At 40.1% G+C, this 26370-nt stretch overlaps 1 protein-coding gene across 6 annotated transcripts in view; it reads left to right on the forward strand.

Annotated features, from left to right (window-relative positions):
* The window catches only part of MYO5A (myosin VA), a 113908-nt gene that overhangs the window by 76303 nt on the left and 11235 nt on the right, over positions 1–26370 (forward strand). For 3 of the 6 annotated variants that reach the window (XM_069982707.1, XM_069982740.1, XM_069982750.1), the window contains 19 exons: positions 1986–2069; positions 5872–6027; positions 6160–6257; positions 7326–7412; positions 7636–7744; positions 9354–9565; positions 10053–10209; positions 10961–11200; positions 11319–11567; positions 12343–12436; positions 13303–13448; positions 13529–13645; positions 13761–13904; positions 15829–15882; positions 17351–17578; positions 20777–20877; positions 21968–22048; positions 23914–24112; positions 25013–25087. In XM_069982707.1, coding sequence (XP_069838808.1) covers positions 1986–2069; positions 5872–6027; positions 6160–6257; positions 7326–7412; positions 7636–7744; positions 9354–9565; positions 10053–10209; positions 10961–11200; positions 11319–11567; positions 12343–12436; positions 13303–13448; positions 13529–13645; positions 13761–13904; positions 15829–15882; positions 17351–17578; positions 20777–20877; positions 21968–22048; positions 23914–24112; positions 25013–25087 — 2631 coding nt within the window. The remainder of the gene's footprint in view (positions 1–1985; positions 2070–5871; positions 6028–6159; positions 6258–7325; positions 7413–7635; positions 7745–9353; positions 9566–10052; positions 10210–10960; positions 11201–11318; positions 11568–12342; positions 12437–13302; positions 13449–13528; positions 13646–13760; positions 13905–15828; positions 15883–17350; positions 17579–20776; positions 20878–21967; positions 22049–23913; positions 24113–25012; positions 25088–26370) is intronic. The other 3 variants (XM_069982716.1, XM_069982724.1, XM_069982732.1) reach the window with 3 other exon arrangements.

The following is a 26370-nucleotide window of genomic DNA, read 5'->3' on the forward strand; positions in this document are numbered from 1 at the left end:
ATAGACTCTTAAACTGGCCACACAATATCATTAACTGCTGGCAGAACATTCACTCGGCTGACAGTTATCTCTTCCAGCATACCCTTACCGGTCATGTGTTCCCAATGGGCAGAGCTGAGCCCCAGCCACACAGCTCTAGCGGTGGCTTATCCCTCTGAGAACCAAGTGATTAGTCTGAAAAATTCAAAACACATGACCCTTCTGTCCACCAGCATCATCGGTTGTTGGAGAGTTGGGAGTTAGCTATACACCCTACATTTTCATACCTATCAGCAGGTCTAGATGACATTAAAAAGAGTTGTATATGCACTTATTCTAACAGGTTTGCCTTAATTTATCTTCAGGGGAGCAAGCAGTCCAGTATATAATTGCACTTTTGTTCTAATGTACTTTATGTCTGACAGCTATTTTTCCCAAATCATGAATACAAAAAGGTCAGACAGTTTAAAGTGTCACTGTCGTTATAACTTTTAAAATATAAATCAACAGTAGATGTGATATCTACTGTTGCAATATACATTCATTATTTTTTTTTTTGTTGTTGTGATCACGCTGTAAAACAAAGCTATACTTACCAGGCAGATTTTCTGACTATATATTTTCTGATATTTATATATATACACACACACACACACACACACACACACAGCCCTTGCTGAACGATTATCAAACTGTGTAATAGGCTCAGTAAATGAGTGATTGTGAGTAAATGAGTGATGAGTGAGTGAGTTACATTAGTGATTGGGCCGTGTAATACGGCCCTAACTCCTCACACAAGTGTGGGCAAATGTGTTGCTTTTTGTGCAAGAAAGTAGCTGTTAGAAACTTAAGAACTGTAAGTAAAAGTAGGTTTACTGTTATTAAATGCATCAGCCTTTAGCTGAGTGAATGATCAAATAGTATTATGCTAAAGGTGCAGTAAATTTAACATGTCATGGCTTCTTTGTGATAGATGCGCAGGTCATCTAAAGAGAAATGATAGGGGTTGTCCAATAGTAAACCATAGCTGCCACACCTGCTGTAACAATATTATTTTAATCCTAGACAACCCCTTTAAATTTTAGACAGCCCTGCCCACAGCAAATGCCAGTGCTCATGAACAAGAAATTGCTGTAAGGGAATTGCTATTTAAAGGGGTTTTCCAAACCATGTACAATATGACTTAGAAGGTTCTAAAGGCAGTAAAAAATAAAAACAAATTGCTTATTCATGTCAACTGCTGTCTGGCTCTAAGCAGTTAGATTGCTATTATAACTAGACTGCATGCAGTTGCCCCAAGACATTTGGTGTGGGTGGGTACAGTAATGGTGGCGTGGTGTTTTTTTTTTTTACCTTTGGGTTTTTTAAATGGGTAGTCTGACCATTAGCACTTATCCCCTATCCACAAGATAGGCAATAAGAGCGTAATCACAGGGTGTCCATCTTTTGGGATCTCCCATGATCTGTTAGTGGCTATCTCTGTCAGCTTCCTGTACACAATGAATGGAGTGGCAATGGGCACGCAGTATCACGGCTTCATTCCTAGGGTGACTTGAGCTAAGATCCTATTCTAAAGATTGCAGTAGATGCCAGAGGTCGGACTCTCTGCAGTAATATGTAATGGGTAATGGTCAGACAACCCCTGTAAAGTATTATGCTAAGTAAATAAGCTGAAAGTACGACACCATATACATTTTTTTCCCTGAAAAGTAAATTTGCACACACTCTAGGATAGGAGTAGTTAGAAGTACTATCTATAGTGTATTAGGTTGTGATATAATAAGCAAGCATCTAAATATAGGGAAGGGATTTAGTTACATAGTGGCCCCTTTGTTTCTATTTCGATCATATAACAAACCATGAAACAAAGTTCCTAAGTTCTCATATGGGTCGACTTTCCTGTTTTTCTTAATGTCATATAGAAACCTCTTGTGTTTAAAATAAAAACTTTATAATGTTTATGATTTACAGTTGATGTGAAAAATTTTTTATAACATTACTTACAGGTAGAATATCAGTGTGAAGGCTTTCTTGAGAAGAACAAAGATACAGTATTTGAAGATCAAGTAAAAGTTCTCAAAGCGAGTAAGGTTGGTGAAACAAGACTACAATGCAATGTCTGGTTGTATATTAAATGTGCCAGTTACAAGCCATGATGAGTTAAATAGCTCTAGTCAGTCAGCAAAACACTTTTCATTGCCTGGTAAGTTGTACTAGATAGGTGATACTGATGTAAATGGTATATTATAGGCTCTTTTCCTTTTCAGTGTGGGCATTCTAAAGATTGTAACATTAATATGTACCAGATGGATTTCTATTAGTTGCTAGCAGAGAACTTTGTGGCTGGTGTATCACACTACTTTTACCAGTCAATAACAGTTGATAGTTGTCATGTATCTACATGTGGTCATTACAGAGCTGGCAAATGACCCCAATAACACTTTTATGGCTTATAAAGTACCAAAATAATCTGTTTTCCTTATTTCACCTCCTAAGGAGCCAGTTCACTTCCCAGTATGTCTTTTCAGGTGGAAAGAAACCCAAGTACTTGTAGGGAGATTCTATCAACTCAGATACCTTTAGTATAGTACTAGGGCCAGAAATCCATCATGCTGTCCCGCATAGTCAATACATTCTATGTAGAGATTAGAGATGAGCAAACTTGCCAAAAGTTCATTAATTTATACTAAAGATCTTCTGTAAAGTTGTCAGTAATATATTTTTAGTAATCTATAAAATATAATTTGTGTGTGTTTGGTTTTGTTTGCCAGTGTAACATGCGCCCCCTTGTGGGAACATTTGCGTTCATAATGACTGGAGATAGAAAAGATATCTGGATCTTCACCTCTTGCATTGGACATTTCACACATATTTATTTCATTGTCTGTATGTGTTTTCTACCATAGAGACATGTTTTTTGCAAAGTAGTTTAAAGATGAAAAATGGGCTCTGTCATTTGTATCCCCATTGGGGTTCTTTACTGAGCCAGGATCCTGAGTATCACATCTGCATGTATATGCTGGGTACCACAGCTCCATGAATCCAGTTCTATTATGTTGGTGTATTTGTAAACCTTGTATTTATAACAGCTGTAAAGAGTAACTAATGTTTTCTCGTCATTTATACCTGTAGTTGTGATTCTCTGACAGCACATTGTACATCCATATTAGGCTGGGTTCACACTATGTTTTCGCAATCCGTTCTTTGCAAAAAAAACAGAAAAAAGGGATGCAAGTGTGTGCCTCCGTTTTGATCTGTTTTTCTATTGACATACATTATAAAAACAACGGGTCAAAACAGATCTTTTGTTTTACCGGACACAAAAATTAGATCGACCACGTTTTTGTGTCCGCTAGAAGAAAAAAAATGGATCCGTTTTATATATATATATATATATATATATATATATATATATATATATATATATATATATATATAATGGAAGTCAATAGAAAAACGGATCAAAACGGATGCACACACTTGCATCCGTTTCTTCTATCCTTTTTTTTTTTTTTTTTTTTTTACAAAAAACAGATCGCAAAAAAGTAGTGTGAACCCAGTCTATTCTCCCTCTTTCATTACAGTAAATGTGTTCATTTAATCTCACCATTGCATTGTATTTCTTCTTTTTCTTTATTCCATTTGTGTGAACACACATCCCACAGAAGGTAACTTCTTCAAGTATCTAGAGTCTGAGTTTTTCTGCTTTGATGACGCTTTACTTATGCTTTTGCCTTAGAGATGCTTGGTAGAGAAGTAGCGTGATAAAGGCAGCATGATATTTGCCAACAACATAGTTGAATGTTTCTTTATTTGTGTGTGGCGCTTGTAGGTGCTCTGCAGTTTCACCAGGAGACTTTCTAGAACACTAAGCGAGAAGTGTTTAATAATCAGTAGCATGTGTGCTATACTAACAGGTTTGAATAACCCTACCCATATTTGCACCTTTCTTTGAGGCAGATCAGTATTCTGCAAAGATTGTCCCTTACTTTGAAAGATTGCTGGCATCTGTGTACTGTATTATATTGATACCCACTGATTATAATTGGCACCATCTTATTCCTTTACTGAAAAATGCAGCATAGACCCTTCCTGTGCCATCAGCTAGTTATTTGGAACCTGCCTGCTGGAAAGACATTGATAAAAGCACAAAACCTTATATGCATACCTAAAACATAATTTGTTTTTTTAAAGCAATTGGATGCTACATTTACAACTTAAGGTGCCCATACATATCAGCAGAACCTGCCATGGTGTGTGTTAGTCACCGGAATACACCGAAGGTAAACATTGGGTGACAGAAGGACCAGGCATGATAAATTACAAGATGCCTGATCCCTTCTTCCTGCAGGGAAAATAAAAAAACAAATGCCTTAAAGGCAAAGCACACATTTACACTTTTTTTTTAATATTTATTTGCTTCTGAGGAGGAGGAGAGCAGAGAGAGCTGACAGTGTAAAAGCTTAGGATAGCATCCAAGTCTTCAAGAAGGGCAGATCATAGAGCCTGTACTGTATGTAGATGGGGAGGTGAGCACACACAGCAGTAGGAGGGATGAATCACACAGCCAGTGTATAGGTATAAATACAGAACACCCATTTAGACACTTAGGTTTATAGTGCCTTATTATATTAATGAAGGGTTATGCAACATCCCAATATACTTTGCTTTACTTTGCTACCTGTTTCAAGATACTGGTTTGCTGAGTGAGAATTTCTTTATACACAGAAACTAAAAACTATTCCTGCCCTCAGCTGAGCAGTGGATACAAATCAGGTTTGGACAATGCTCTATAGTAATGAATAAGTGGTGACACAGCCAATATTCCACCAGCATAGGTGCATGTCAGCGTCTCTAAGCTGGAACGTGCTATAACTAAAACGGACCACAATATATATGGTACCGCACACCACAAATGTTAAACAAATTATTTCATCTTTATTATGATAGCAAATCTCAAACACCACAAAATGTTAAAAGTATTAAAAAAACATAGTCATAGAAGAATAGTCGAGCATGGGAACCACTAAAAGGCCTAGAATCCCTGCATGCCCAAAGTCCAATAATACATATGATGCATTACAGAATGATCATGAAAATGGTCCTCAAATGTGCAGTAAATAACTACAAAACCTGGTCCATGAGAAGTCAACTCTGCGTGTTCTGCCACGTTCTTCAGGAGTAGTAACTTTTGATAGTAGTGACATAGTCATTACATAGACAGCTCATTCATAGGCACTCTGTAATTACTTAGTTTACCCTGTGGTGGCGTTGCGGGAGAATTAAGAATGTGCTGCACATTTCTCTGGTGATAACCTGGGTTTCCCGCAAGGGAATACCCTTTAAGAAGCTTATTTTATTACTAAAATGGATTGCCCAAAGTAGATCACCATCCTACTGTGTACATAGAGCTTGACCGCCCCTCTAGTCAATCTCAGTAATGTGATTAGAATGAATGGGGACACAGTGACTGGCTTTCTAGGGATCATACCTTTACAGTAACACACATTTTGTGAATAATTTATTACCCTTTAAATGTTTTTAACGTCTGCTCTTAGAACTGCATGCTATTATGCGTCTAGTTATATCCACTTCTTAGGTGCTGTGCACACTTCTGTTTTATGTTTCCACCAGGGATTTGTGATTCAGATTTACAAACAATAGGCATCCTGGAAGACCCATTATAAAACAGATCAAAACTGAACCACCATGGTTTCTGTATAAATGGAAGTCATGATCTGAGTGTGAACAGACCCTAATGATTTATGATCTTTATTTGAAGATATAATTTTCATTTTCTAACTTTTGACTAATTTCACTTTACTTATTGTTATACAATCAATGTTTTTTTCATGTGATTTTTAAGGAAAATATGTTTTTGTAATCTTCTAGTTTAAGCTGCTGGCAGAGCTGTTCCATGACAATGAGCAGGCCATAAGCCCAACAACAACTGCTCCCACAGGTCGTACTCTCCTGTCCCGTACAGGTCTTCGCAAACCAAAGCCTGAACAAGCCAGCAAGGAGCATAAGAAAACTGTCGGCCACCAGGTAAACAAACAAAACTACTTTTTTTTTTTATTATTTTTATGTTAAGTCAGTGCATGTCCGTTTGAATGATTTTTTTTTCCTATGTGCTTTCTGAGCAGCTCTTTTGTTCACAAGTCTGTTATTCCATTTCAGTTTAGAAACTCTCTGCATCTGTTGATGGAGACATTGAATGCTACAACCCCGCACTATGTACGTTGTATTAAACCAAATGACTTCAAGTATCCTTTCACGTAAGTAGCTACTTTTACAAACAGTTACTTTTAAAGGGGAAATATCAGCAAGTTAGATGAATATAATGTGTTAATATGTCCCTATTGCAGAGGAGATGCCAAGGATTAAGGTAAGTCTGTTACCTTTATCCTCAGCACCGTTCACTCCACGATCCGGTAAGACAGTTTGGATCACTGTCGCACGGTAAGGAGCAATGCCCTGCCAACATAGTGGCAATCCACCCCCAGCCGGCCTGCCCCCTCTAATGATTATCTATAGAGTGGGCTGGCTGGGCGTGGGCTGGATAGTCACCGGGGGGGTAGGGCTGCTAACAATCGGACTAAGGTGTAAACAACTAGTTGCACGAGAATGGAGCCGAAGATAAAGGTAAGAGACATACTTTCATCTTGGCGCCTCCCGCGCAAAAGGGGTATATCAGCAGCTTAGATTTGTCTAACCTGCTGATAGTTCCCCTTTAGGGTATATGTACACTAAGGAGTTCTTGCGGATTCTACCCGGCTGCTCGTCCCTGCGCGCCCCCGCTTTATTGTCCATAGACCCATAGACTGTCCCATAGACTCCATTCTATGGTCAGGCAGATTCCGCCGTCTGCCAAAGAATGACTACGTCAATTCTTTGGGCGGACGGCAGAATCTGCCAGACCATAAAATGGAGTCTATGGGACGAGCGGAAAGTGTAGTGGAAGCACGCTAGGTGTCGGGGGGAGTCAAGCGACGGAATCCACGGCAAGTTAGTGAATACTCTTGCTTTTGGTTTTAAAATTTTTGAATTGATTTCATGGAAAAGAATTAAACTTAAAAGTGAACGCCCAGCTGGTAACAGTAGAGAGTAAAGAGCTTAGGTTCAGATAGAGGCCAGTCACCACTCACAGGATCAACCATGACTGGAGATATTAACTGATGTAGACACAGATAAAGTCTAGGAGACATGACCTACTTTAGCTGTCTTCTGAATGCAGGAAAGATTGGATAAAATAATACATACGTTGGTGACGGCTGTTTAAATCCAGACTAATTGCTTCGAGGTGTTATCCTTGTGCTTCAATTGTTTTGATTTTCTTTTTAAAGGTTTGACTCAAAACGGGCCGTCCAGCAGCTCAGAGCTTGTGGTGTCCTGGAAACTATAAGGATCAGCGCTGCAGGATTCCCCTCCAGGTAAGTAGTGGTGTTTTATGGATTGTGTCGCATCAGGTTATATACAGTTACTAGCATGAAACAAATACATATACTGTATGTGAAAATGTGTTGCATTCTGGGAAACCACTTTAATTTCTGATCCCAGAAGCCTGTGTACTGATCTGTAAATAGCAATTAATAAAAAAGACACAAGTGCCAATAGCCTATAGGAATTAACAGGGATTGTCCTTCCTTGTACCAGGTGGACATATCAAGAGTTCTTCAGCCGGTACCGGGTTCTAATGAAACAAAAAGATGTCCTCAGTGACCGCAGACAAACCTGCAAAAATGTGTTGGAGAAGCTCATTGTGGTATGTTAAATCTAAGTGAATTGGAGAAGCACTTGTCGTCTGTAATATGTGGCATTGCATAATTTTAATATTGAAAAGGAAATACAAAAGGTAACCGGTAAGTATGAACAGACCAAAATAAGTCAGACCAAAATATCAAATGTAATTAGATTTATACTTGAAAATAATATCTTGCAATCTAAAATATAGAAACGTTACATTCATATACCTATGATGTATGACACTGTGCAGGCTTAAAATGGAATATGTCATTTACTCTTATTGGGAAAAAAATTTAAGTTTGTGTAAATGGTGCATGGAGATGTATGGATTTGGAAAAAGGAGATTTTATTGAACATGAAGAGAAAACGTGGCACAGGCAGAGCCTGTATGGCTTATATAAACCCATGCGCAAAGTGCTAAAATATTTTCTATTCTGTACAATAGAACTTGATTTGAGACGATCCTTTTTATTATTTTGAAATAAAAATGCATTAATGCAGCCCTGAGTGTATTTCATATGAAGGCTCATGGAATCGCACACACAATGTGGGTGATATAGAAGGTCTGCTTAATTCTCAGACAGTGCAAACTTAGACTACACATGTGCCAAATTTATCATAGTTGCTCAGGCTGTTTGAAAACCTGGTGCAGCTTTAGACTGGTCCAAGTTTATACTGTCTGTGTAGTAGGCTTAGGCCTCATTCACATGTCTGTAGTGGGGCCCGCAATCTGCATCCATAGTTGTCTGCAATGTATGAACCTCTAAATAGGGGCCCTTGAAATGTATGGGTCTGTAGTGCAGTCTGTAATTACAGGTACACAATTACAGGCTGCATTACAGACATGTGAGTGAGACCTTACTTTACCCTCCAATTCTGATAAATTTTTGGCATGGATCGCTTTCCACCTGCCACTCAGTTGTAATGGTGACCAAGGATTGGGACAGGCTGGAATGTCTTCTTGTTTGTCACACTTACATATAGCTCATTTGAAGTCCAATGTTTTGAGTTGTTCATATTTCAGACACTCTGTATACTGCATTACATGAAATGGAGTGTGCCAAGTCTTCATTATATAGACTGAACATTCCATTTTTGCACCTCCCCATATTTGTGTTAAGTGTACCACAACTTTCTCCTAAACCAAACTATGTTATACTATCTTTTACTGTTAAAATTTAGTAGGATCTTGGCATAAATTATAGGATATTTGAAGCCTTGGAAGGATTTTCCATATTGCTTCTGTACACAGGTCCTAGATGGGTTCGAAAAGATTCTTATAATGATTATTGTTACAATGTTTGCAATCATATTGGAAAGGGGTTTTCTGATATACAGTATTGATGACCTGTCCTTACAATCCACAGTGTCTGTGCAGGTACCGCAGCTTTGTTCAATGGCCTCGGCTATAAGTATTGTGATCTATGATTATTATATTTTCTACATCAAACCCTTTACAAGTCCCCCAAATTCTGTATTTTCCTATGGTTGCTTTTTCTCTTCTCATTCCAGCCATGGTTTTCCAAGCATTTCTTTTACACTTGGTAAATATCTGTAGTTAAACTTTGTATTGTTCAACACTATAACATCTAATATAACATAATATCTTCTTATTTCAACAAAAACAGGACCAAGACAAATATCAATTTGGTAAAACCAAAATCTTCTTCCGTGCTGGGCAAGTAGCCTATTTGGAGAAAATAAGAGCTGACAAGTTGAGAATGGCCTGCATCAGAATCCAGAAGACAATACGTGGTTGGCTTCTAAGAAAGAAATACTTGCGTATGAAGAAGGCAGCTATCTGCATTCAGCGATATGTCAGAGGGTACCAGGCAAGATGGTGCGTGTATACTCAGTTTCCTCATTTTGGTATTTATTCTTCTGTAGCGAGAGCTTACATATTGTTTAATAACAATTAGGCTATGTTCACACAACGTATATTTTCGTAAAACTACGGCCATGATTAATATGAAAATATATGTTGCCTTCCCATCTATGGAATCCCGGCCAGAGCGTATACACATAGTATACTCTCCGTCCGGGATCCCTAGCGGCACCGCAAACAACTGACATGTCAGTGACGTTCAGTGAATAGCCGCAGAAAACCCTGTCAGTGCACACTAGTGTGCAGTGGGGAGTTCTGATGCGGGCACGTGGAGATGCGCCCGTATCAGAACTTTGAGAGGCTAAAGATCATCCGTCCGGTACTGCAGTACCAGCCGGGATGATCTTTTCAGAGACCGGCCGTTCCGTGACCCGGCCGGTATCTTACGTAGTATGAACATGGCCTTATCAGGGTACTTAAACCATGCAATTTGTTCGTACAGCCTTGCCCAGTTCCTGCGCAGGACCAGAGCAGCAATTATTATACAGAAGTTCCAGAGGATGTATGTGGTTCGGCAGAGGTATCTCCATATACAGTCTGTTACACTATCACTTCAGACATACCTTCGGGGTTATGCAGCCAGAAAGAGGTATCAGCAGGTAAGAGAGGCAAATAATGGGCCCTGTGAATAACAGTTTACTAAACTTGTGTTTTATTGCTAAAACATTTTCCCGGGATGTTTACAATGATGGCATGTCCTCCTGATAGGCCACCAATGCCTGATCGATGGGGTGCCACAGCTCTAACATATACACAATGGATGGGGTAGAAAGCAGTTGGCTTCATTCATTGTATAGGGGCCGTATGGGGTTGCCCCTATTAAAATAAGAGCTGACCTGCAGTAACCCTTCACCACCAGTATGCACAAACTCCGCACACTTCTACTGACCCTACTTATTGTGTATATGATTGAGCCGCAGGTCTGGCCAATAGCTGATGAGTGTGGGTCAGCACGCTGCTGATCAGGCATTGGTTACCTATCATAAGGATAGGCCGTCAATATAAAAGTCCCAGACAACCTGTTTAGGTGTACATTACGTGTAGCATGGTTCCCTTTTTATGAAAGTCTAATGGATTCCAGTGGATGACTTGGGTGATGGTATAGCCACAGCTTAGGTTAAAGGACTGTTTCAGTACTTTCTCTACAATGTTTCTAGGTTTATTATGGTATTTAAGTAATGGAGTTGGAGATGTGGTATCCTGATGTGATCTTGCGTTGAGTCTCTGTATAAAATAGGCAAATGACTACTGGTTTGATGGCTTCCCTCAGCATTTATACTTCAGTTTAGTTATGGTGCCTATATTGTGAGGAGTAGAGAATTACTAATGACTCTCTCCACCAACCTTCAGATGCTGAGGATACACAAGGCTACTATCATCCAGAAGCACGCCCGCGGCTGGTTGGCTCGTAAGGCTTACAAGAGAAGCATGAGCGCCATTGTCTACCTGCAGTGCTGCTACCGCAGGATGATGGCCAGAAGGGAACTGAAGAAATTGAAGATTGAAGCTCGCTCTGTTGAACATTATAAGAAACTCAACGTTGGTATGGAAAATAAGATCATGCAACTGCAGCGTAAAGTTGATGAACAGGTAACACTACAGTATATAGCAGAAATGTTTCTGTGCACTGAATTATGTCTTTCTCTTAAAGTCTCTCTCACTTTCTTGGTGTTTGCCATGATGTTTGTTATTTCTTGTGTACTTTAAGAATAAGGACAACAAGTCATTGCTGGAGAGGCTGACGCATCTAGAGGTGACCTACAATACAGAGAAAGATAAACTGCGAAGTGATGTTGATCGCCTGAAACAGTTTGAGGAAGAGGCCAAATCTGCCACAAGCCGAGTGATGAGCCTCCAGGAGGAGTTAGCCAAGCTGAGGAAAGAGCTGCTCCAGACACAGAGCGAAAAGAAGATGATCAAGGAGAATGCTGACCAATATAAGACGGAAACCGAGAAGGTAGATGGATTATCCAAGTTAAAGAGAATAGTTATTATCATATATTATCATTATCATATGTTATACAGTACATTTTGTCCCTGATGCACATCTACCATAGCTGGATGAACCCTACAAACTATGTTCTGTTCTTCAGCCTTGGAGATGTGTTTGGGTTATGATCATGGAAAAGATCTGATCTGTTATATTATGAGTCTTAAAGTGTTACTATCAAAAAATGGTGACATGTCAGTCCGGCAGTGTGAGAGCGGTCTCTCCTGTGAGCACTTCTCACCCCTCATTCTAGCGATCAGCAGAGTCTTTAGTCTCTAGAACCCATTCCATCAACACTTTGACATGTCTATGACATTGCAGAGGTTTTTTTTTGTTTGTTTTTAACACAGTAAACAATAGAGGAAACAATAGTTTTTCATAATCAGCTAAAGTTGGTTATGAAATAATGTATCAGAGTTTTATCTACCATACTGTGAAGTATCCCGGACGAGTACATAGTCCAGCCCCTTTCCAATGTATAACAATATCTATAACCTACAATATATATAATATCAAGTTATCTAAAGAGAACAAAATACCAATGGTGCTTAGTTATTGTGCCTTTTCTACCCATGGGAACTATCCGTTCCCGGTTCCCACAGTCCAACTATTCTTCATGCTCTACTGTTGTATTTCATTTGCATTAGCTATAGTCAACATTATTTTGCCTTTTGTCAACCATAGCCTACTAGAACAGAGAGTTTTATCATGCTAAACAGTTGTTTTTTGCTTTCACTTGCAGTTGGTGTCTGAACTGAAACAACAGAACTCATTGTTGAAAGCGGAGAAGGAACAATTGAATCTCCTTATCCAGGAACAAGCTAAGCGAATGACTGGTATGTGCTGTTAGATTTCCTAATTGTTTATTTCCGTCTCTGTTACGACATATTTCCTTATCCACCAATATCACTATATTTCTATTGTTTAAAAGGATTGTCTCATCACATACATCCCTTTTTTAATGTGGCTGCCAGGGCTGGTTGCTTTTAGCTGGTTGCCCCTTGTCCTGCTCTGGGCAACCCTATGACCAATAGCTAGATGAGGCAGGCAGCAGTCAGCTGGTCATATCCTCAGCAGGGGAAACATTTAATTGGGTACACAAGTATTGGTGAACAGTTTTATTTACAATACATTAACAATAACCCAATACAATCACCCCAAGACATATAACTTACTAATAAAGTTACATCGCAAATTGTACTGGCCTCAGCATGCTTTTGAGTGACTCACTCTCGATGCTGTGTAGTTGTTTTTTTTTTTGTAGGATGTTGTGTAGTTGTTTTGAGTGTGCAGGAGTGCTATGGGAGGAGGGTAGGTAGAGTGGGAGGACAATGATGAAAAGCTAAATGAAAAGCAGTGAATTTTAGTGCTGAGGAACTAAGCAATGCTATATGCTTCTGCTGCATTTCTATTTATTTTACATAACAACAGGGGACCCCTTAAACACTACCCCCCCCCCTCCCCCACAATTTACTTCGAGTACCCTATTCTCGTTTGAATACATCATAGGCTATGATGATACACTGTGCTGCCTGTTAAAATTATACCACGAGCATAATGTGAGCATTGCCTAAAAATGTGAAGTGGGCTTATAGACTGCTAAAAGCTGTAGAGTGACCAGGGTATGCCAGCCTACAGCCTCTCTTCTTATAATAATGAATGATAATAAATAATGGATTGTGTTTTTCTTTGTATTTGTTAGAGGAAATGGAGAAAAAATTGTTGCAAGAAACAAAGGAACTGGAACTTGAGTTGAACGATGAGAGGCTGAGATATCAGAATCTTCTCAATGAATTTAGCCGCCTGGAGGAGCGGTATGACGACCTTAAAGAAGAAATAAGCACTATGGTGGGTTGGAGAATTATTGGGCATAGCAGAATATCAGAGAGTTTTAGAATGTCCATTTGATGTTATTGTAATGGTTGCAGAGCCCTCCACACAAGCCTGGACACAAGAGGACTGACTCCACACACAGCAGTAATGAGTCCGAATACACCTTCAGCTCAGAAATCACTGAGTCCGAAGACTTTCCATACCGGAATGAGGTGAGACTACAATGAACCAACACTGGGGCAAACCTGGCTGACACAATACATTCTTTGTGATGCAGTATGAAATATAAAAAGAACATGTTGAACTTTTTTTTAAATCTTTCACCAGGAGCCTGCTGATAGGAAAGCTCCTCTGGACATGTCCTTATTCCTCAAGCTTCAGAAACGTGTAAAAGAGTTAGAACAAGAGAAACAGATTTTGCAGGATGATCTGGATAAAAAGGAAGAATTGCTCATTAAAGCAAAGAGCCAGGTAAAGCAAAGAGTCTACTAACTAGAGCACTTATTAAAGTGTACCTGCTATCTTAAAGGGGTTGTCCGGCGATAAAAAATTATTCACAGAATAACACACATTACAAAGTTATACAACTTTGTAATGTATGTTATGTCTGTGAATGGCCCCCTTCCCCGTGTCCCACCACCCCCCACCCGTGTACCCGGAAGTGTGGTGCGCTATACATACCTGTCACGTGCCGACCACGGTCTCCGATCCTCAGCAGTGACGTCTTCTTCGGGCGGCCAGCGGATCTTCCCGAGTGCTGGCCGCCCTCTGCAGCGTCATCCGAAGCTCAGCCGCGATTGGCTGAGCATAACTGTGCTCAGCCAATCGCAGCTGAGCAGCTGATGACGTGGCCACGTCATCAGCCGCGATTGGCTGAGCACAGTTATGCTCAGCCAATCGTGGCTGAGCTTCGGATGACGCTGCAGAGGGCGGCCAGCACTCGGGAAGATCCGCTGGCCGCCCGAAGAAGACGTCACTGCTGAGGATCGGAGACCGTGGTCGGCACGTGACAGGTATGTATAGCGCACCACACTTCCGGGTACACGGGTGGGGGGTGGTGGGACACGGGGAAGGGGGCCATTCACAGACATAACATACATTACAAAGTTGTATAACTTTGTAATGTGTGTTATTCTGTGAATAATTTTTTATCGCCGGACAACCCCTTTAAGACCCTTTTAACACAGGCCAAGTATTAGGAAAATGAGCATGTACCGCCCAGCAAGGAAACATCTCTCTCCATGTCCAATTTAAAAATCAGATGGGAAGATGACATTCCAGGCATTGGCAATAATATCAGTGTTATTGGAGAAGACAAGGTTATCATCTTCCGTTGCACTGTATTTGTCGCACAAAGCTTTCAGTTATTCTTACATAGCTCACAGGAAAAACAAGCAATCCTCACATCATCAAGAAAACTTCCTTTATTGCAACTCCATAAAAAGCAGCAGGACAGGTGGTTCCTAAGAGGAAGAACAGGCAATGGCCACTTTCACAAAGGGAAAGCTTTCTTGGAGCTGGTGACTGCCTCTTATTTTTCCTCTCTGCTCTGTAAGTTCACTGCTGAGCACCACCCGATGGCTCTGAGACTCGGCCATTTTTAGGGTCCCCGTCTGTAGTTAGCATGCATCATTTAGAATAAGATCTGTGCTGACTTTCTCCTCTCTATGTTTGGGCTTAAAAATACAAATTATTATAATATTAATTTATTTTGTACTTTTTATCACTGTAAACTATTTTTTTTTTCTTCAAAGATTGTCATTAGCAGCTGCACTCCAATAAATGGTTCCACCAAAGGTCAGAAAGGGCAGCCAGCCATGCATGACACACCATTTTATCTCCCCATATTATATATTTATAAAAGCTGTACACTTTACATAAATACTTATTCATCTTGCTCAATTGAGTGGGAACTGCTAACAGCCTATGGCTATGTTCCCACACAGTATTTTTGCTCAGTATTTTTCAGCCAACATCAGGAGTAGACTGAAAACACAGAAAGGCTATGTTCACATATTGTTGCAATTTAGTGGATGATTTTGCCGCCATTTAATAGCAAATAACGGACGCTATTTCCAAACAACCGCAATTATTTTAAAATAACAGCAATTGTTTGCCATTAAATTAAATGGCGGCCATCCACTAAATTTCAACTGGTTGTGAACATAGCCTTTCTGTGTTTTCAATCCACTCCTGGTTTTGGTTGAAAAATACTGAGCAAAAATACAATGTGTGAACAAAGCCTAAGGGCTCTCCTCCATGTGGGGGTACCAACCTGCAGCCACCACACGTGTCATTTGTTTGCATATGGCAGCTGGCCTAAAAATTACAAGTATAATAGCCTATTTAGTTATAATTCATGCAAATCATTTTCTAATTCCTTATTTGCCTTTAGGAGGAAGCAAAATCCCCGGTCCGAGGTACTGAGCTGGAGTATGAATCTCTTAAGGTAACCGAAGGGATACTATTTCACAAATTTATGATATTTTTCACTGCTTATCTATTAAGCAGTTGTACAGTATCATTACAATCTTAGTATTTACTGTCAATGAGTACATTTATTGATTTATTTTGCCACCTACATTCATTTGTAGAGAAGTTTATAATGTACACATTTAATATACTTCCTCCTTTGTGATAAGGAGGAGGGCACTAAAAGTGATCCCATGATTACAGTGACACCAGTGTATAGATAAGATAATGGCACCTCAGCCTTCCTCCCCTGTAGAATTGCCTTTGCACTGGTCTCAGAGCGGCTTACAACCTGCCCCATACACAGAGTAAGGTTTGGAGGTGATATTGTGTCTGTGTCCATGAGGATTGCTGTAAAGCATGTAATTAAATGCTGGTAAAACAGCTCAAGCTAAACTGACAAATGTGCAAATACTTAAAAAGATTACAATTTGTCAATAGAAACAATTTAAAGTGTCTCTGTTGTTTAATTTTTTTTTGCACAAATCAATAGTACAGGCGATTTTAAGAAACTTTGTAATTGGGTTTATTAGCCAGCTACATCAACTGGCTATTTCCTCTGAAGTTAATACTGACCTCTCTGACCTCTAAATAGCAGCTTTCACACAGGTCCCGCAGTGTAATCCTTTGTTCTCTGCTCTCTGCTGCCAACTAATTTCCCTCCTCCCCCATCCCCTCTCCATAGAACAGACAGGGCTTAACTGAGTCGAGATTTCCTGACAATGAGCAGTGGATGAGAGAAAGGAGGGAGGGGGGGGGGGGGGGGGCCTGAGGAAAGTCTTCTTGAATGCAGATAATGGCATATTTGCCTAATAATAAACCCAATTATTAATTTCTTAAAATTGCCTGTACCATTGATTTCTATAAAAAAAAATAAAAGTTACACTTTAAAGATTTTTTTTAAAATATATGCAAAGGGAATACATCTCTTAGACAGGTGTTCACTTTCTAAATGGTGAACAACCTTATATCAAGGGGTAAGGGGTGTCCTACCAAACTTCAAGGGTTATTGTTTTGCAGCCCAGCTACAGTCTATAATTGTACAGGAAGAATTTGGACGTCGCAATAAGCTCATGAGTTTAAATACAAAGGCAAGATATATGTCTGTATTTCTGTTGCTACAGCATAGCTGGATGCTTATATTTGGAGAAGGACAAAGGGAGTTTTATGACAACTTTGGGATATTAGAATATGTAATAGATTGCTGAATCAGAAAAAGCTTATTGTCAGAGATATAAAGAAGCACATCATTGATAAGAAACAAACTGGAGGATATGTCACAGACATAAAGATGGACAATTTTAGCTCCCTTCTTAACCCATAATATCTCCATAACCCATAATAACTCTATAAACCATAATATGTATTTTTGTTGTGTTATGTAATTTGGCAGTAAAGAAATTTGTAAATGTTACAAGACTGATATGCATTTTTCTTTACCATAGCGTCAGGAACTGGAATCTGAGAACAAGAAATTAAAGAATGAATTAAACGAGTTAAGGAGAGCCATTACAGAGAAGGTTTCCCCGGATCCCACTGGGCCAGGAGCCCCCGTATATAAAGTTCTATTAGAGCAAATGACATCAGTCAGTGAGGAATTGGAAGTGCGTAAAGAGGAAGTTCTCATTCTCAGATCACAGCTAGTGAGTCAGATGGAAGCCATCCCGCACAAGGTGAGAAGCATCATATCTGCATAAACCTAGTGTAATGGGCCTATTGAAGTAAATCTGGCCATGCATAGGATGTTTTCACATCATGTTGGGAGGACTCCAAAGGTAAAAAGTGAACTGAAGAAAGGAGTGTATCCCACTGGAAAAGCATATAGTTGGATACATAACCTGGTGTAGAAGATATATTGGAGATATATAGATATATTGGGGAAGCCCCAGTGATGTATCCGCTTGTACAGTATATGGACAGCTCCTATATGTGCACAGTTACATTATCAGAGCTTCCCTGGAAAGCCAGTCAGTCTTCATCTTCTTTCCCTCCTGGGCTCCCTACATAGTGGTGGTATTGCTGAAAGCTGCCAAATAGTACACAATACAAACCAACTCTACCAAGACCAATAGTATATAAAGACCAAATAATACTACCACACCATGACCTCACATTACCAACACATAGTAACGAAATGTCATGCTATTATTAAATAAAACCCAATATACCAAGGCCCATGACCACTGTGCAAGACAAATATTACTCCTACAATCAGGCCACATATTACCACTGTCAGATTACTGAAAATACTGCTAATAAATAAAAAAAAAAACTATACAGAGAACAATATTACCTCCATATTGTGACAATATAGTGATATCTGGGGGTTACATTCAGTCACCTACAGGTGACGTCTTGTCCGCTCAGAGTTGCTTCCATTTCTTCTCCATTCAGCCCCCATTAGGTATAGTAGCCCCCAGTAGGTAGAGTGTTGTCCCCTATGGGAAAAGTTGCCCCCCCCCAGTATGTAGAGCATTATTAGGGAGAGTTGCCCTCCAGGGGGTAGAGTCTTGTCCCCTGGAGTTATAGTTGCCCACCAGTAAGTAGTGTGCCGTCCACAGTACCCCTGTACAGTACCAGCAGAGGGTTTTGTCTGCCTATAGGTTTTGTTAAACCTCAGTAAGACATCCTCTTGCATTGCACCACTTTTAGCCTCCAAGAGGGAAGAGGAGAATTGCCAGAGAATGACAGTCTGACAGTTCTTGTTTTCATGGCCAGGGCTTTATAGTGAGTTAAAAATCTTTATTGTTCAGTCCTTGTTTTATTACCTATATCTTCAACACTAATGCTTATTTTTACTTTTGCACCATCTTCTTTTTAGTGTTTTCTGATCACTTTTTATTTATTTCTCTTTTCACTTTTGTGATAATGAAGGATGATAAGGTAACAATTGCCATTATTGCTCTTGTAGCTTTCTGCATGCAGTGCAGTAACCTGTTACTATAACATTGGCCGCTTATCCTGTTACTGCTATAACATTGGCCGCTTTTCCTGTTACTGTTATAACATTGGCCGCTTATCCTGTTACTGTTATAACATTGCCGCTTATCCTGCAGTTGCTATTAATGTACAGTAACATAGGTAGAGCTTTACCAGAGTTTTTGTGCTGCCACATCTAGTGCTTTTTCTGCTTCTGTAATCCATTTGTCAAGTGAAGTCGTTCTAATCTGACGAATGACGGTACGGTATACAGTCAGTGCTGTCATTCGCTCCTCCTATCATAGGTTTTGTTGTAACCCATTGCAGCCAATAACTCATTTGATCTGTTATCTAAGAGCTAAAGTGACGCAGACTTCTCTTCACAGGTGTAAAGGGTAAATTTAGCAGTTTTCATACCTTATTTTACATTATACGTCATGGTGCTTGTTCAAGGAAAAAGTGATCTTTTATCATCTGCAGGTTGGGGCAAGTGGGCAGGGCTTCACAGCAAGTGCGCCACTTAGCCCTGCCCGCAGCACCACCGTGCCGCCCACCCCTCCATGATGTAATTGGCACATAGGCCCTGCCCCCTTTCCAACCATTGGAACAGGCTGGCCTAAAGATCAAGGCCCCACCCCCTCTGGGTCCGCCCATACCAATAAGTGTAGAGGGGATGGGGGCCTATGTGCCAATGACGTCAGTGAGGGGCGGGGCTAAGTGGGGCCGTTGCCAAGAAGTCCTGCCCACTTAGCACAATCTGCAGATGATAAAAAAATTACTTTTTACTGGAACAAGAACTATGATGCAAAATAAAGTATGAAAACTGCAGAATTTACCCTTTTCACCTGTGTAGAGAAGTCAGAATGCAAAAAGGGGGTGACAGCGTCACTTTAAGTGTTCATTGGTTGCTGCCTTTCAGCCCAGCTCCATAAATGTGTGTGTTCATACCCAGTGATGCCGAGTCTCTATTGCTTGAACCTCTGTTGTCCAGCAGACATAATATTTTAGGTTCCCTACTGATCACAATTATTATTTGTTCCCCAAGGCACATTTACAATATGAAGTGAATATTATTAAGGGTATACTTAATAGAATCAAATTTTTTGTGTGAAAAAGGTAAATGACAGAAGATACACTACTACATGATTTTTTCTGATCACTAAAGTTCATCATTGAGTTTCCAAGGATGTCATATAGGTACATGCACAAAAGTGTATTCTTCCACTTGTAATATGATGTCTTAAGATGATACTGTCACTGTCGTTTTCATAGGGGGCGTTCTAAGCAGTATCAGTTAGAGCATTGTCTGCATGTTCTAAAACTACCCTTTTTTCATTGGGGTCCTTCGCTTCTTTTATGTAAAAAATGCTTTTATTCATTGGTGAACAGTGCCGCACTTGCCACATTAGGACCCCATCCCCCAGCAATGAATTCAATTGGCTAGAAGCCCAGTTTCTGTGACACTGTGCACAGATGAGTAAAAGTATTTTTGCACTTAAGAGACAAAGAAACCAATGAAAAAAATAGAATTTGTAAATGTGCAGCAGATGCTGGTAACTGATGCTGCTAAGAACGTCACCTAGGAAAGCAGGGTGACGTCACTTTTATGCACCTGTAATCTGCCATTGTGTTTTGGGGATTGCTGGACCAAATATCTAAGTGATCAGTATCTGGAATGATGATGTTTCTGCAGGAATGATCTATTGTAGAGGTCAGACCTTGTTTTTAAATGGTTGATAAATTATCATTACTTAGTCCTCTATATAGACAGCATGGTTTCTCCAGTTTTCAAAAAGTGGGTTATCGGGACCGCCATAAATGTATTACTGCCGATGACACCAGAGGTCCAAGCTACTCTACTCTGCTCAATAGAAGAAATAGATACTTTTCTAGAGTTATTTCATGTAAATGAGTCATCCTCACAGTAGTAACTGTATGCTGTATTATTCTAGGACACTATGACCGAAACATTAGCTATCTCTGAAGATGTACAGAAAATGAAGGACCGTAGGGAGATTGCTCAGGCTTACACTGGCATGAAGGAAACAAACAAGTAAGTTATATTGAGGTTGCTTATTCATACCAGAAAATGAAAATTATGATGTGCACAGCCCCTAACCCCCTAAAGGGACTTGTTTCAGTAACGGGGAAGAACATTAGGCAGAGGAGTAGGGGGCAGCCTACGGGACATGGTGTATTTTATGGGTTTAAAGGGGTTTTCCAGCGCTACAAAAACATGGCCACTTTTCCACCTCTCTTGTCTCCAGTTCAGGTGTTGTTTGCAATTAAGCTCCATTTACTTCAATGGAACTGAGTTTGAAACCTCAGCCAATCTGGAGACAAGAGAGAGGGAAAAGTGGCCATGTTTTGTAGCGCTGGATAACCCCTTTAAGAAAAGAAAAACCTAATATAGGTTAGGGATGGAGTCAGGTAGAATACTCTAGGAGCCAGTTGACCCTAAAACTTGGTGGGGTGGATAGTTGGGCCTGCTTTAAGAATTAAAGTATAAAGGATAGAAGGGAAGAGAAATATGATAAATTATAAAGAAGTACACTACATATTGATGGTGTTCGGAAAAATTGGTAATTTAGCTAACTGGGTTGTCCAAGACTACAAAATAATTGCTTCTATCTTTCTTTGAGAAACGGTGCCACTCTTGTCCTCAGTTTGAGTGCGGTATCACAGCACAATTCCATTGAAAAGAATGGAGACAAGTTGTGATACCACACACAACCTGGGGACAGGGGTGGCACCGTTTTGGTAGACAGTAAGTATAGTCTTGGACTCTTGGATAACCCCTTTAATGAGTGTCCGCCCTATTGAAATCATGCTGCACATTAGGTTAGAGGGGAAATGCCTACCTTGAGAGCCTGTTCTGCCCCAGTCAACTATGCTCACCTGTTGTCTGCAATATATCTACTGTTGAGATGCGACATACTTGGATTCATGTGTCTTCTGTACATACCTGTGTAGATTACTTACAAGACTGTTATCCTCCAATAAGTATTCTTAGGAATGTACTGACATTCTCATTCTGCATGAATCATTTAGTTTGGCAAGGTCAGAGTTTCACTGCTTTGTTCTATATTCATCATCATCATTCATTTTTTTTCATTATAATTTTTTTTAATCATTTTGAAAAGAACCCTACCGCAGGATTACCATATGCTGAACGAGGATGGAGAGCTCTGGCTGGTGTATGAAGGGTTAAAACAGGCCAACAGGTTACCAGAATCATCACCGTGGGGATATGTGATCTGCATTTTGCATCTTACTAACAATGGCAAAAGCTTAAACCATGCACAAAATAGGAGCTCAGAATACTGAGCATGATGGGAAAAGTGCAATTGGCTTCTCTGACTTCATTAGCAAAATATTGATCCTACTGAATTATAACCCAAGAGCACATAACCCAGAAACCCAACGGGTTCCCTTTAGACTTGACTGGTGCAGGCTTACCAGCACACAACTGGGTATCGTGGTGGGTTTCCTCAATGGCATGCAGTTTTGCTTGTTTTCTATCTGGGTTGTGTCTCTTCACTTTTGACTGCTGTTTGCTTTAGCTGGTACAGGGTATACAAGTTTTGAGCAGGTAAACACATTTCTATGGTGTACCCAAAAAATCTCGCTTACTGCTGCTTGATGAATCTTTAAGCTCATAGGTAGTGGTGTTGGGTTGTCATTATATCAGTGCAATGCACTCTTCTGAATAATTCTTTTTTAAATCTGCCCCCTGTTGGTACATATTGGTTGTTTTCTTCTTTCTATCTAGTGCAAATTATTTCAACCTTTCTCACTTCTACCTGCAAAATCATATTGATTTCCGACATTAAAATAGAATAATTAGCAGCATATCTAGAATATTCCAGCCATCATGCCCTTTAATCCACAGCATGGCATGTATATGCTGTAATCAGGTGGTGTGTTGGCCTGACTAAATTGTACGCTATTTAGTCTGTTCTCATAGTGTGTCTGTGTGTGTGTATGTGTATGTATGTATATATATATATATATATATATATATATATATATATATATATATATATATAAATTTTTATTACCAATTGGCTTGTAGAAATAAGTTACTTGCAGAATGACAGGAATAGGATGGACTGAGAGAGCTAGGATAGTCATTTCGATGATTTGCCTGCCATCCAGGCTGTTCTGACCAAACTGTTAGGGGTTGTTTTGGACGGTGGCTGGGGGTGAGGGCACGGGTACACAGTGAGCAGTCTATGGACTGCCCTAAAAACAACCATTAGAGAGGACTGTTTAATTCATCGACAAGCACTAGCAGCTCCTAAAGTTTCCTTGTCCACCATCCAGACACAGTTGGCACCTTCATTACACTTCCATATCACTTTCACTCACACACACACACACACACACACACACACACAATGTCATCCCAACAACTGTTTTATTTTCTCAATGAGCGTATATTCAGCCATACGTATCCTTGATGGCTTGAATATTGAGTTGAACTCATGAAGAATGCTGAAACAGCAAAATACCTAGGAGTAGCTGCAGGCCCCGGGCCTGTCCTCTGTGTCGTTTCTTCAACCAGTGCATATTGCAAACAGTTTGAAGACTTAGGGGGAGATTTAGCAAACTGGTGTAACCAATCAGATTCCACCTTTCATTCCTCACAGACTCTTTGGAAAATGAAAGGTGAAATCTGATTGGTTGCTAGGGGCAACTGAGCCAGTTCTACTTTACACCAGTTTGATAAATCTCCCTCTTAGTACTGCGGTCAGAGACAGTCCCCGGTATTGTAATAAAGAATTAAGCAGAATAAGAGATTTGTCTTCATTAATAACAGATTACTAATGGTTATATAACATGTTTGAAGTGCTAACAATAATGATTTTGTTCTGCAACCTCCTTAGCTTACCTTTGACCTTCTCATATATCCTTATCTACTACTTGGGTGCTGTCCTAAGCGGTAGCTGTAACAATTCTTACGTTGATGGGTTTCATAGCATGAAGTGGTGAGGGGAGATGGAGCTTGGCTGCGGGTTCTGTACTTGCTTATGAGGGATGGTAGACGTGTGTAATAAGCGCCCACCGCCATCTTCCTGCATTGTAGGGTCCTAGAGGCACAGCTGCAGGCCCAGAAGAAGAGCTACGAAAATGAGGTGGAATCTCTTAGAGGGGAGATCCAGGGTCTGAAGGAAGAGAACAATCGTCAGCAGCAGCTCCTTGCCCAGAATCTTCAGCTGCCTCCTGAGGCTCGCATTGAAGCCAGCTTACAGCATGAAATCACCCGGCTGACCAATGAAAACTTGGTATGTAATAAAATAGGACTATACTTGAATGTACAGCTCACCCCATGCTTTAGATCACTAAACTGCATAAATGATTTAGTTACATTTCTATTACCATTCATTACTTCTGTGTTCTCATCAGTAAATGTGTAGGATATAGTAGGCCCATTTTCACAACCAGACTGCTTTTAGTTTTTATTGCTCCAATGTAGCTAAAATGCTGAATAATGTAATTAAAAGTATCCTATTAGAATCCATTATCCAAACCTGTGTGTCTTCCCGGTAACAGACTACAAGCCTATTCTGTGTAGTCTCATCCTGCAGTCATACTTCTAGCATTCTCCTAGTTCTGGCTAACTAACTGGATAGTGTTTGAATCTCTTTGCAATGATCAGCCGATGACACGATCATCGGCTGATTGTTCTCTCTATTCCACCGAACAATAATCGGCCGAATCGTGCCAAATGGGGCCGATTCTGCTGATTATCGTTACTGTGGAATAGGGCCCTTATAGTAATGGTATGCCCCCCCTAGTGCCACAGCTGGAGAGCCTCATGTGTGGGATCTGAGAGCCATTGTGTCTTCTCTAGCTGCTGGGGAACAATCACTTATAATACAGGTTACCTGTATGGAACTTATCCTATATGGCACATGTCAGTATTTCTACCTTGTAATGTAACGTAGCTATGTAAGACTCTAGTGTATAAAGGAGATACTGGCATATAGCCTGAATAGAGTTTGTTTCTAGGGCTGTCAGACCTGACACTAGTAGGTAAGGATGTACAAAAATATGAGGTTATGTTATGTTTGCCAAACTATATGATGTTTTAGTGTGATCCACATTCACTGGACACATTTAATAACGTTTAATAAGTAACCTACTGCAGAAAGAGGGTCCATCCATTCTGCCTGTTTTTTCAGTATTTTGAGGAGTTATATGCAGATGATCCCATGAAGTATCAGTCGTACCGGATTTCACTTTACAGACGGATCATTGTATGTAAATCATGTGCCTGATTGTTCTGTCGCCTTAGCCGTGTCCTAGAGAACTAACAGTAATTCAGCCTGCCTGGCTGCCTGTCTAGATATGTGTGTGTGAAGAGGCTGCTCTCTGTTCATTACCCCACAGCTTTCCGTCGCATCGTTTCATGTCTTCATGTTAAGTCCTGTGAGAAATGCACATTTTCTTACTAACTCCAGCTAAAGGCAAGATTGCATGTTCAGTAAGCCAATCACATTATATGTTTAAATGACACCGTGTAGAGCGCTACCTCCTAGATTTCAGGTCACTTGTCTTGCATGTGAACAGAGTAAGTATCTCTGATCCACTTCCAATCCTGTGATTTCTTTCCAAAATTAAATGTCATTTGGCCCCTGGCAATGTAGGAGGGGTATCATGCCAGTTCATACCCAGTGGCCATCTGTGCTCTTTAGTGGGACTCCCTCTGTCATCTGTTTGCCTTCCCCAGACTACAGTTGGGGACCAGGGGCTATCAATAAGTTGTCATGGCAGATCGGCCATCTTGGTGCTCTTTATAGACACCGTTCGAGGGTTTACAGGCAGTTCACCCTTAGAAGCCTAGAAAAATTTAATTTGTTAATTTTGGGGATAAAATGCCTCGGAGTTATTCTTATTAATGTATAAATATATGTAGAACTGGCATTTCTAGAACTGTTTATAAGACCCTAGGACAATTCCTTATACGTCTGGTAGCAGTGTATGTGACAAAGTTCCAGTTGTTGTAATGTCATAATGGGCGATCTTAGTGACATTCCCTGAACACTTTCTTAAAGGCTCCATATTGGTTGGTGATTCCACCGGTAATAACGTCACCATAGTAAGTGATATCACAAGTGGTGCCAGCCTTATAATTTAAATGCCAGGAACCTTGTGGTAGTATATTAGCATTTGTGATACAGACGCCATACAGTTAAGTCACAGAAAAAAAGGGGTTAAAGCGTTAGGATGCCATATTGGATAGTGATATCACAGGTGGTGTCAGGGCAAGCAGTAATGTTATGAGGGGTGTGTGCTCTAATATATGGACACCCACACTTGCTTGTGTGCCACCTTGGCAGTAAGGGGCGATTATGTGTGATCTGTTTAAAAAATTGTATATTTATTTCTTTTGAAAATTTATACAATCTTTAACTTAGTAGTGTTGCACTTTTTAGCTGTAATGACCATATTTAAAGGGGATACTTAATTGAATAAATTTTATGTTAGAAATTCTCAGGGTGACAGTATAATATAGAAAAATATGTATTCACCTGCTCCT

The sequence above is a fragment of the Dendropsophus ebraccatus genome, chromosome 1 (genome assembly GCF_027789765.1).
Source record: "Dendropsophus ebraccatus isolate aDenEbr1 chromosome 1, aDenEbr1.pat, whole genome shotgun sequence".
In the NCBI taxonomy this organism is placed as follows: domain Eukaryota; kingdom Metazoa; phylum Chordata; class Amphibia; order Anura; family Hylidae; genus Dendropsophus; species Dendropsophus ebraccatus.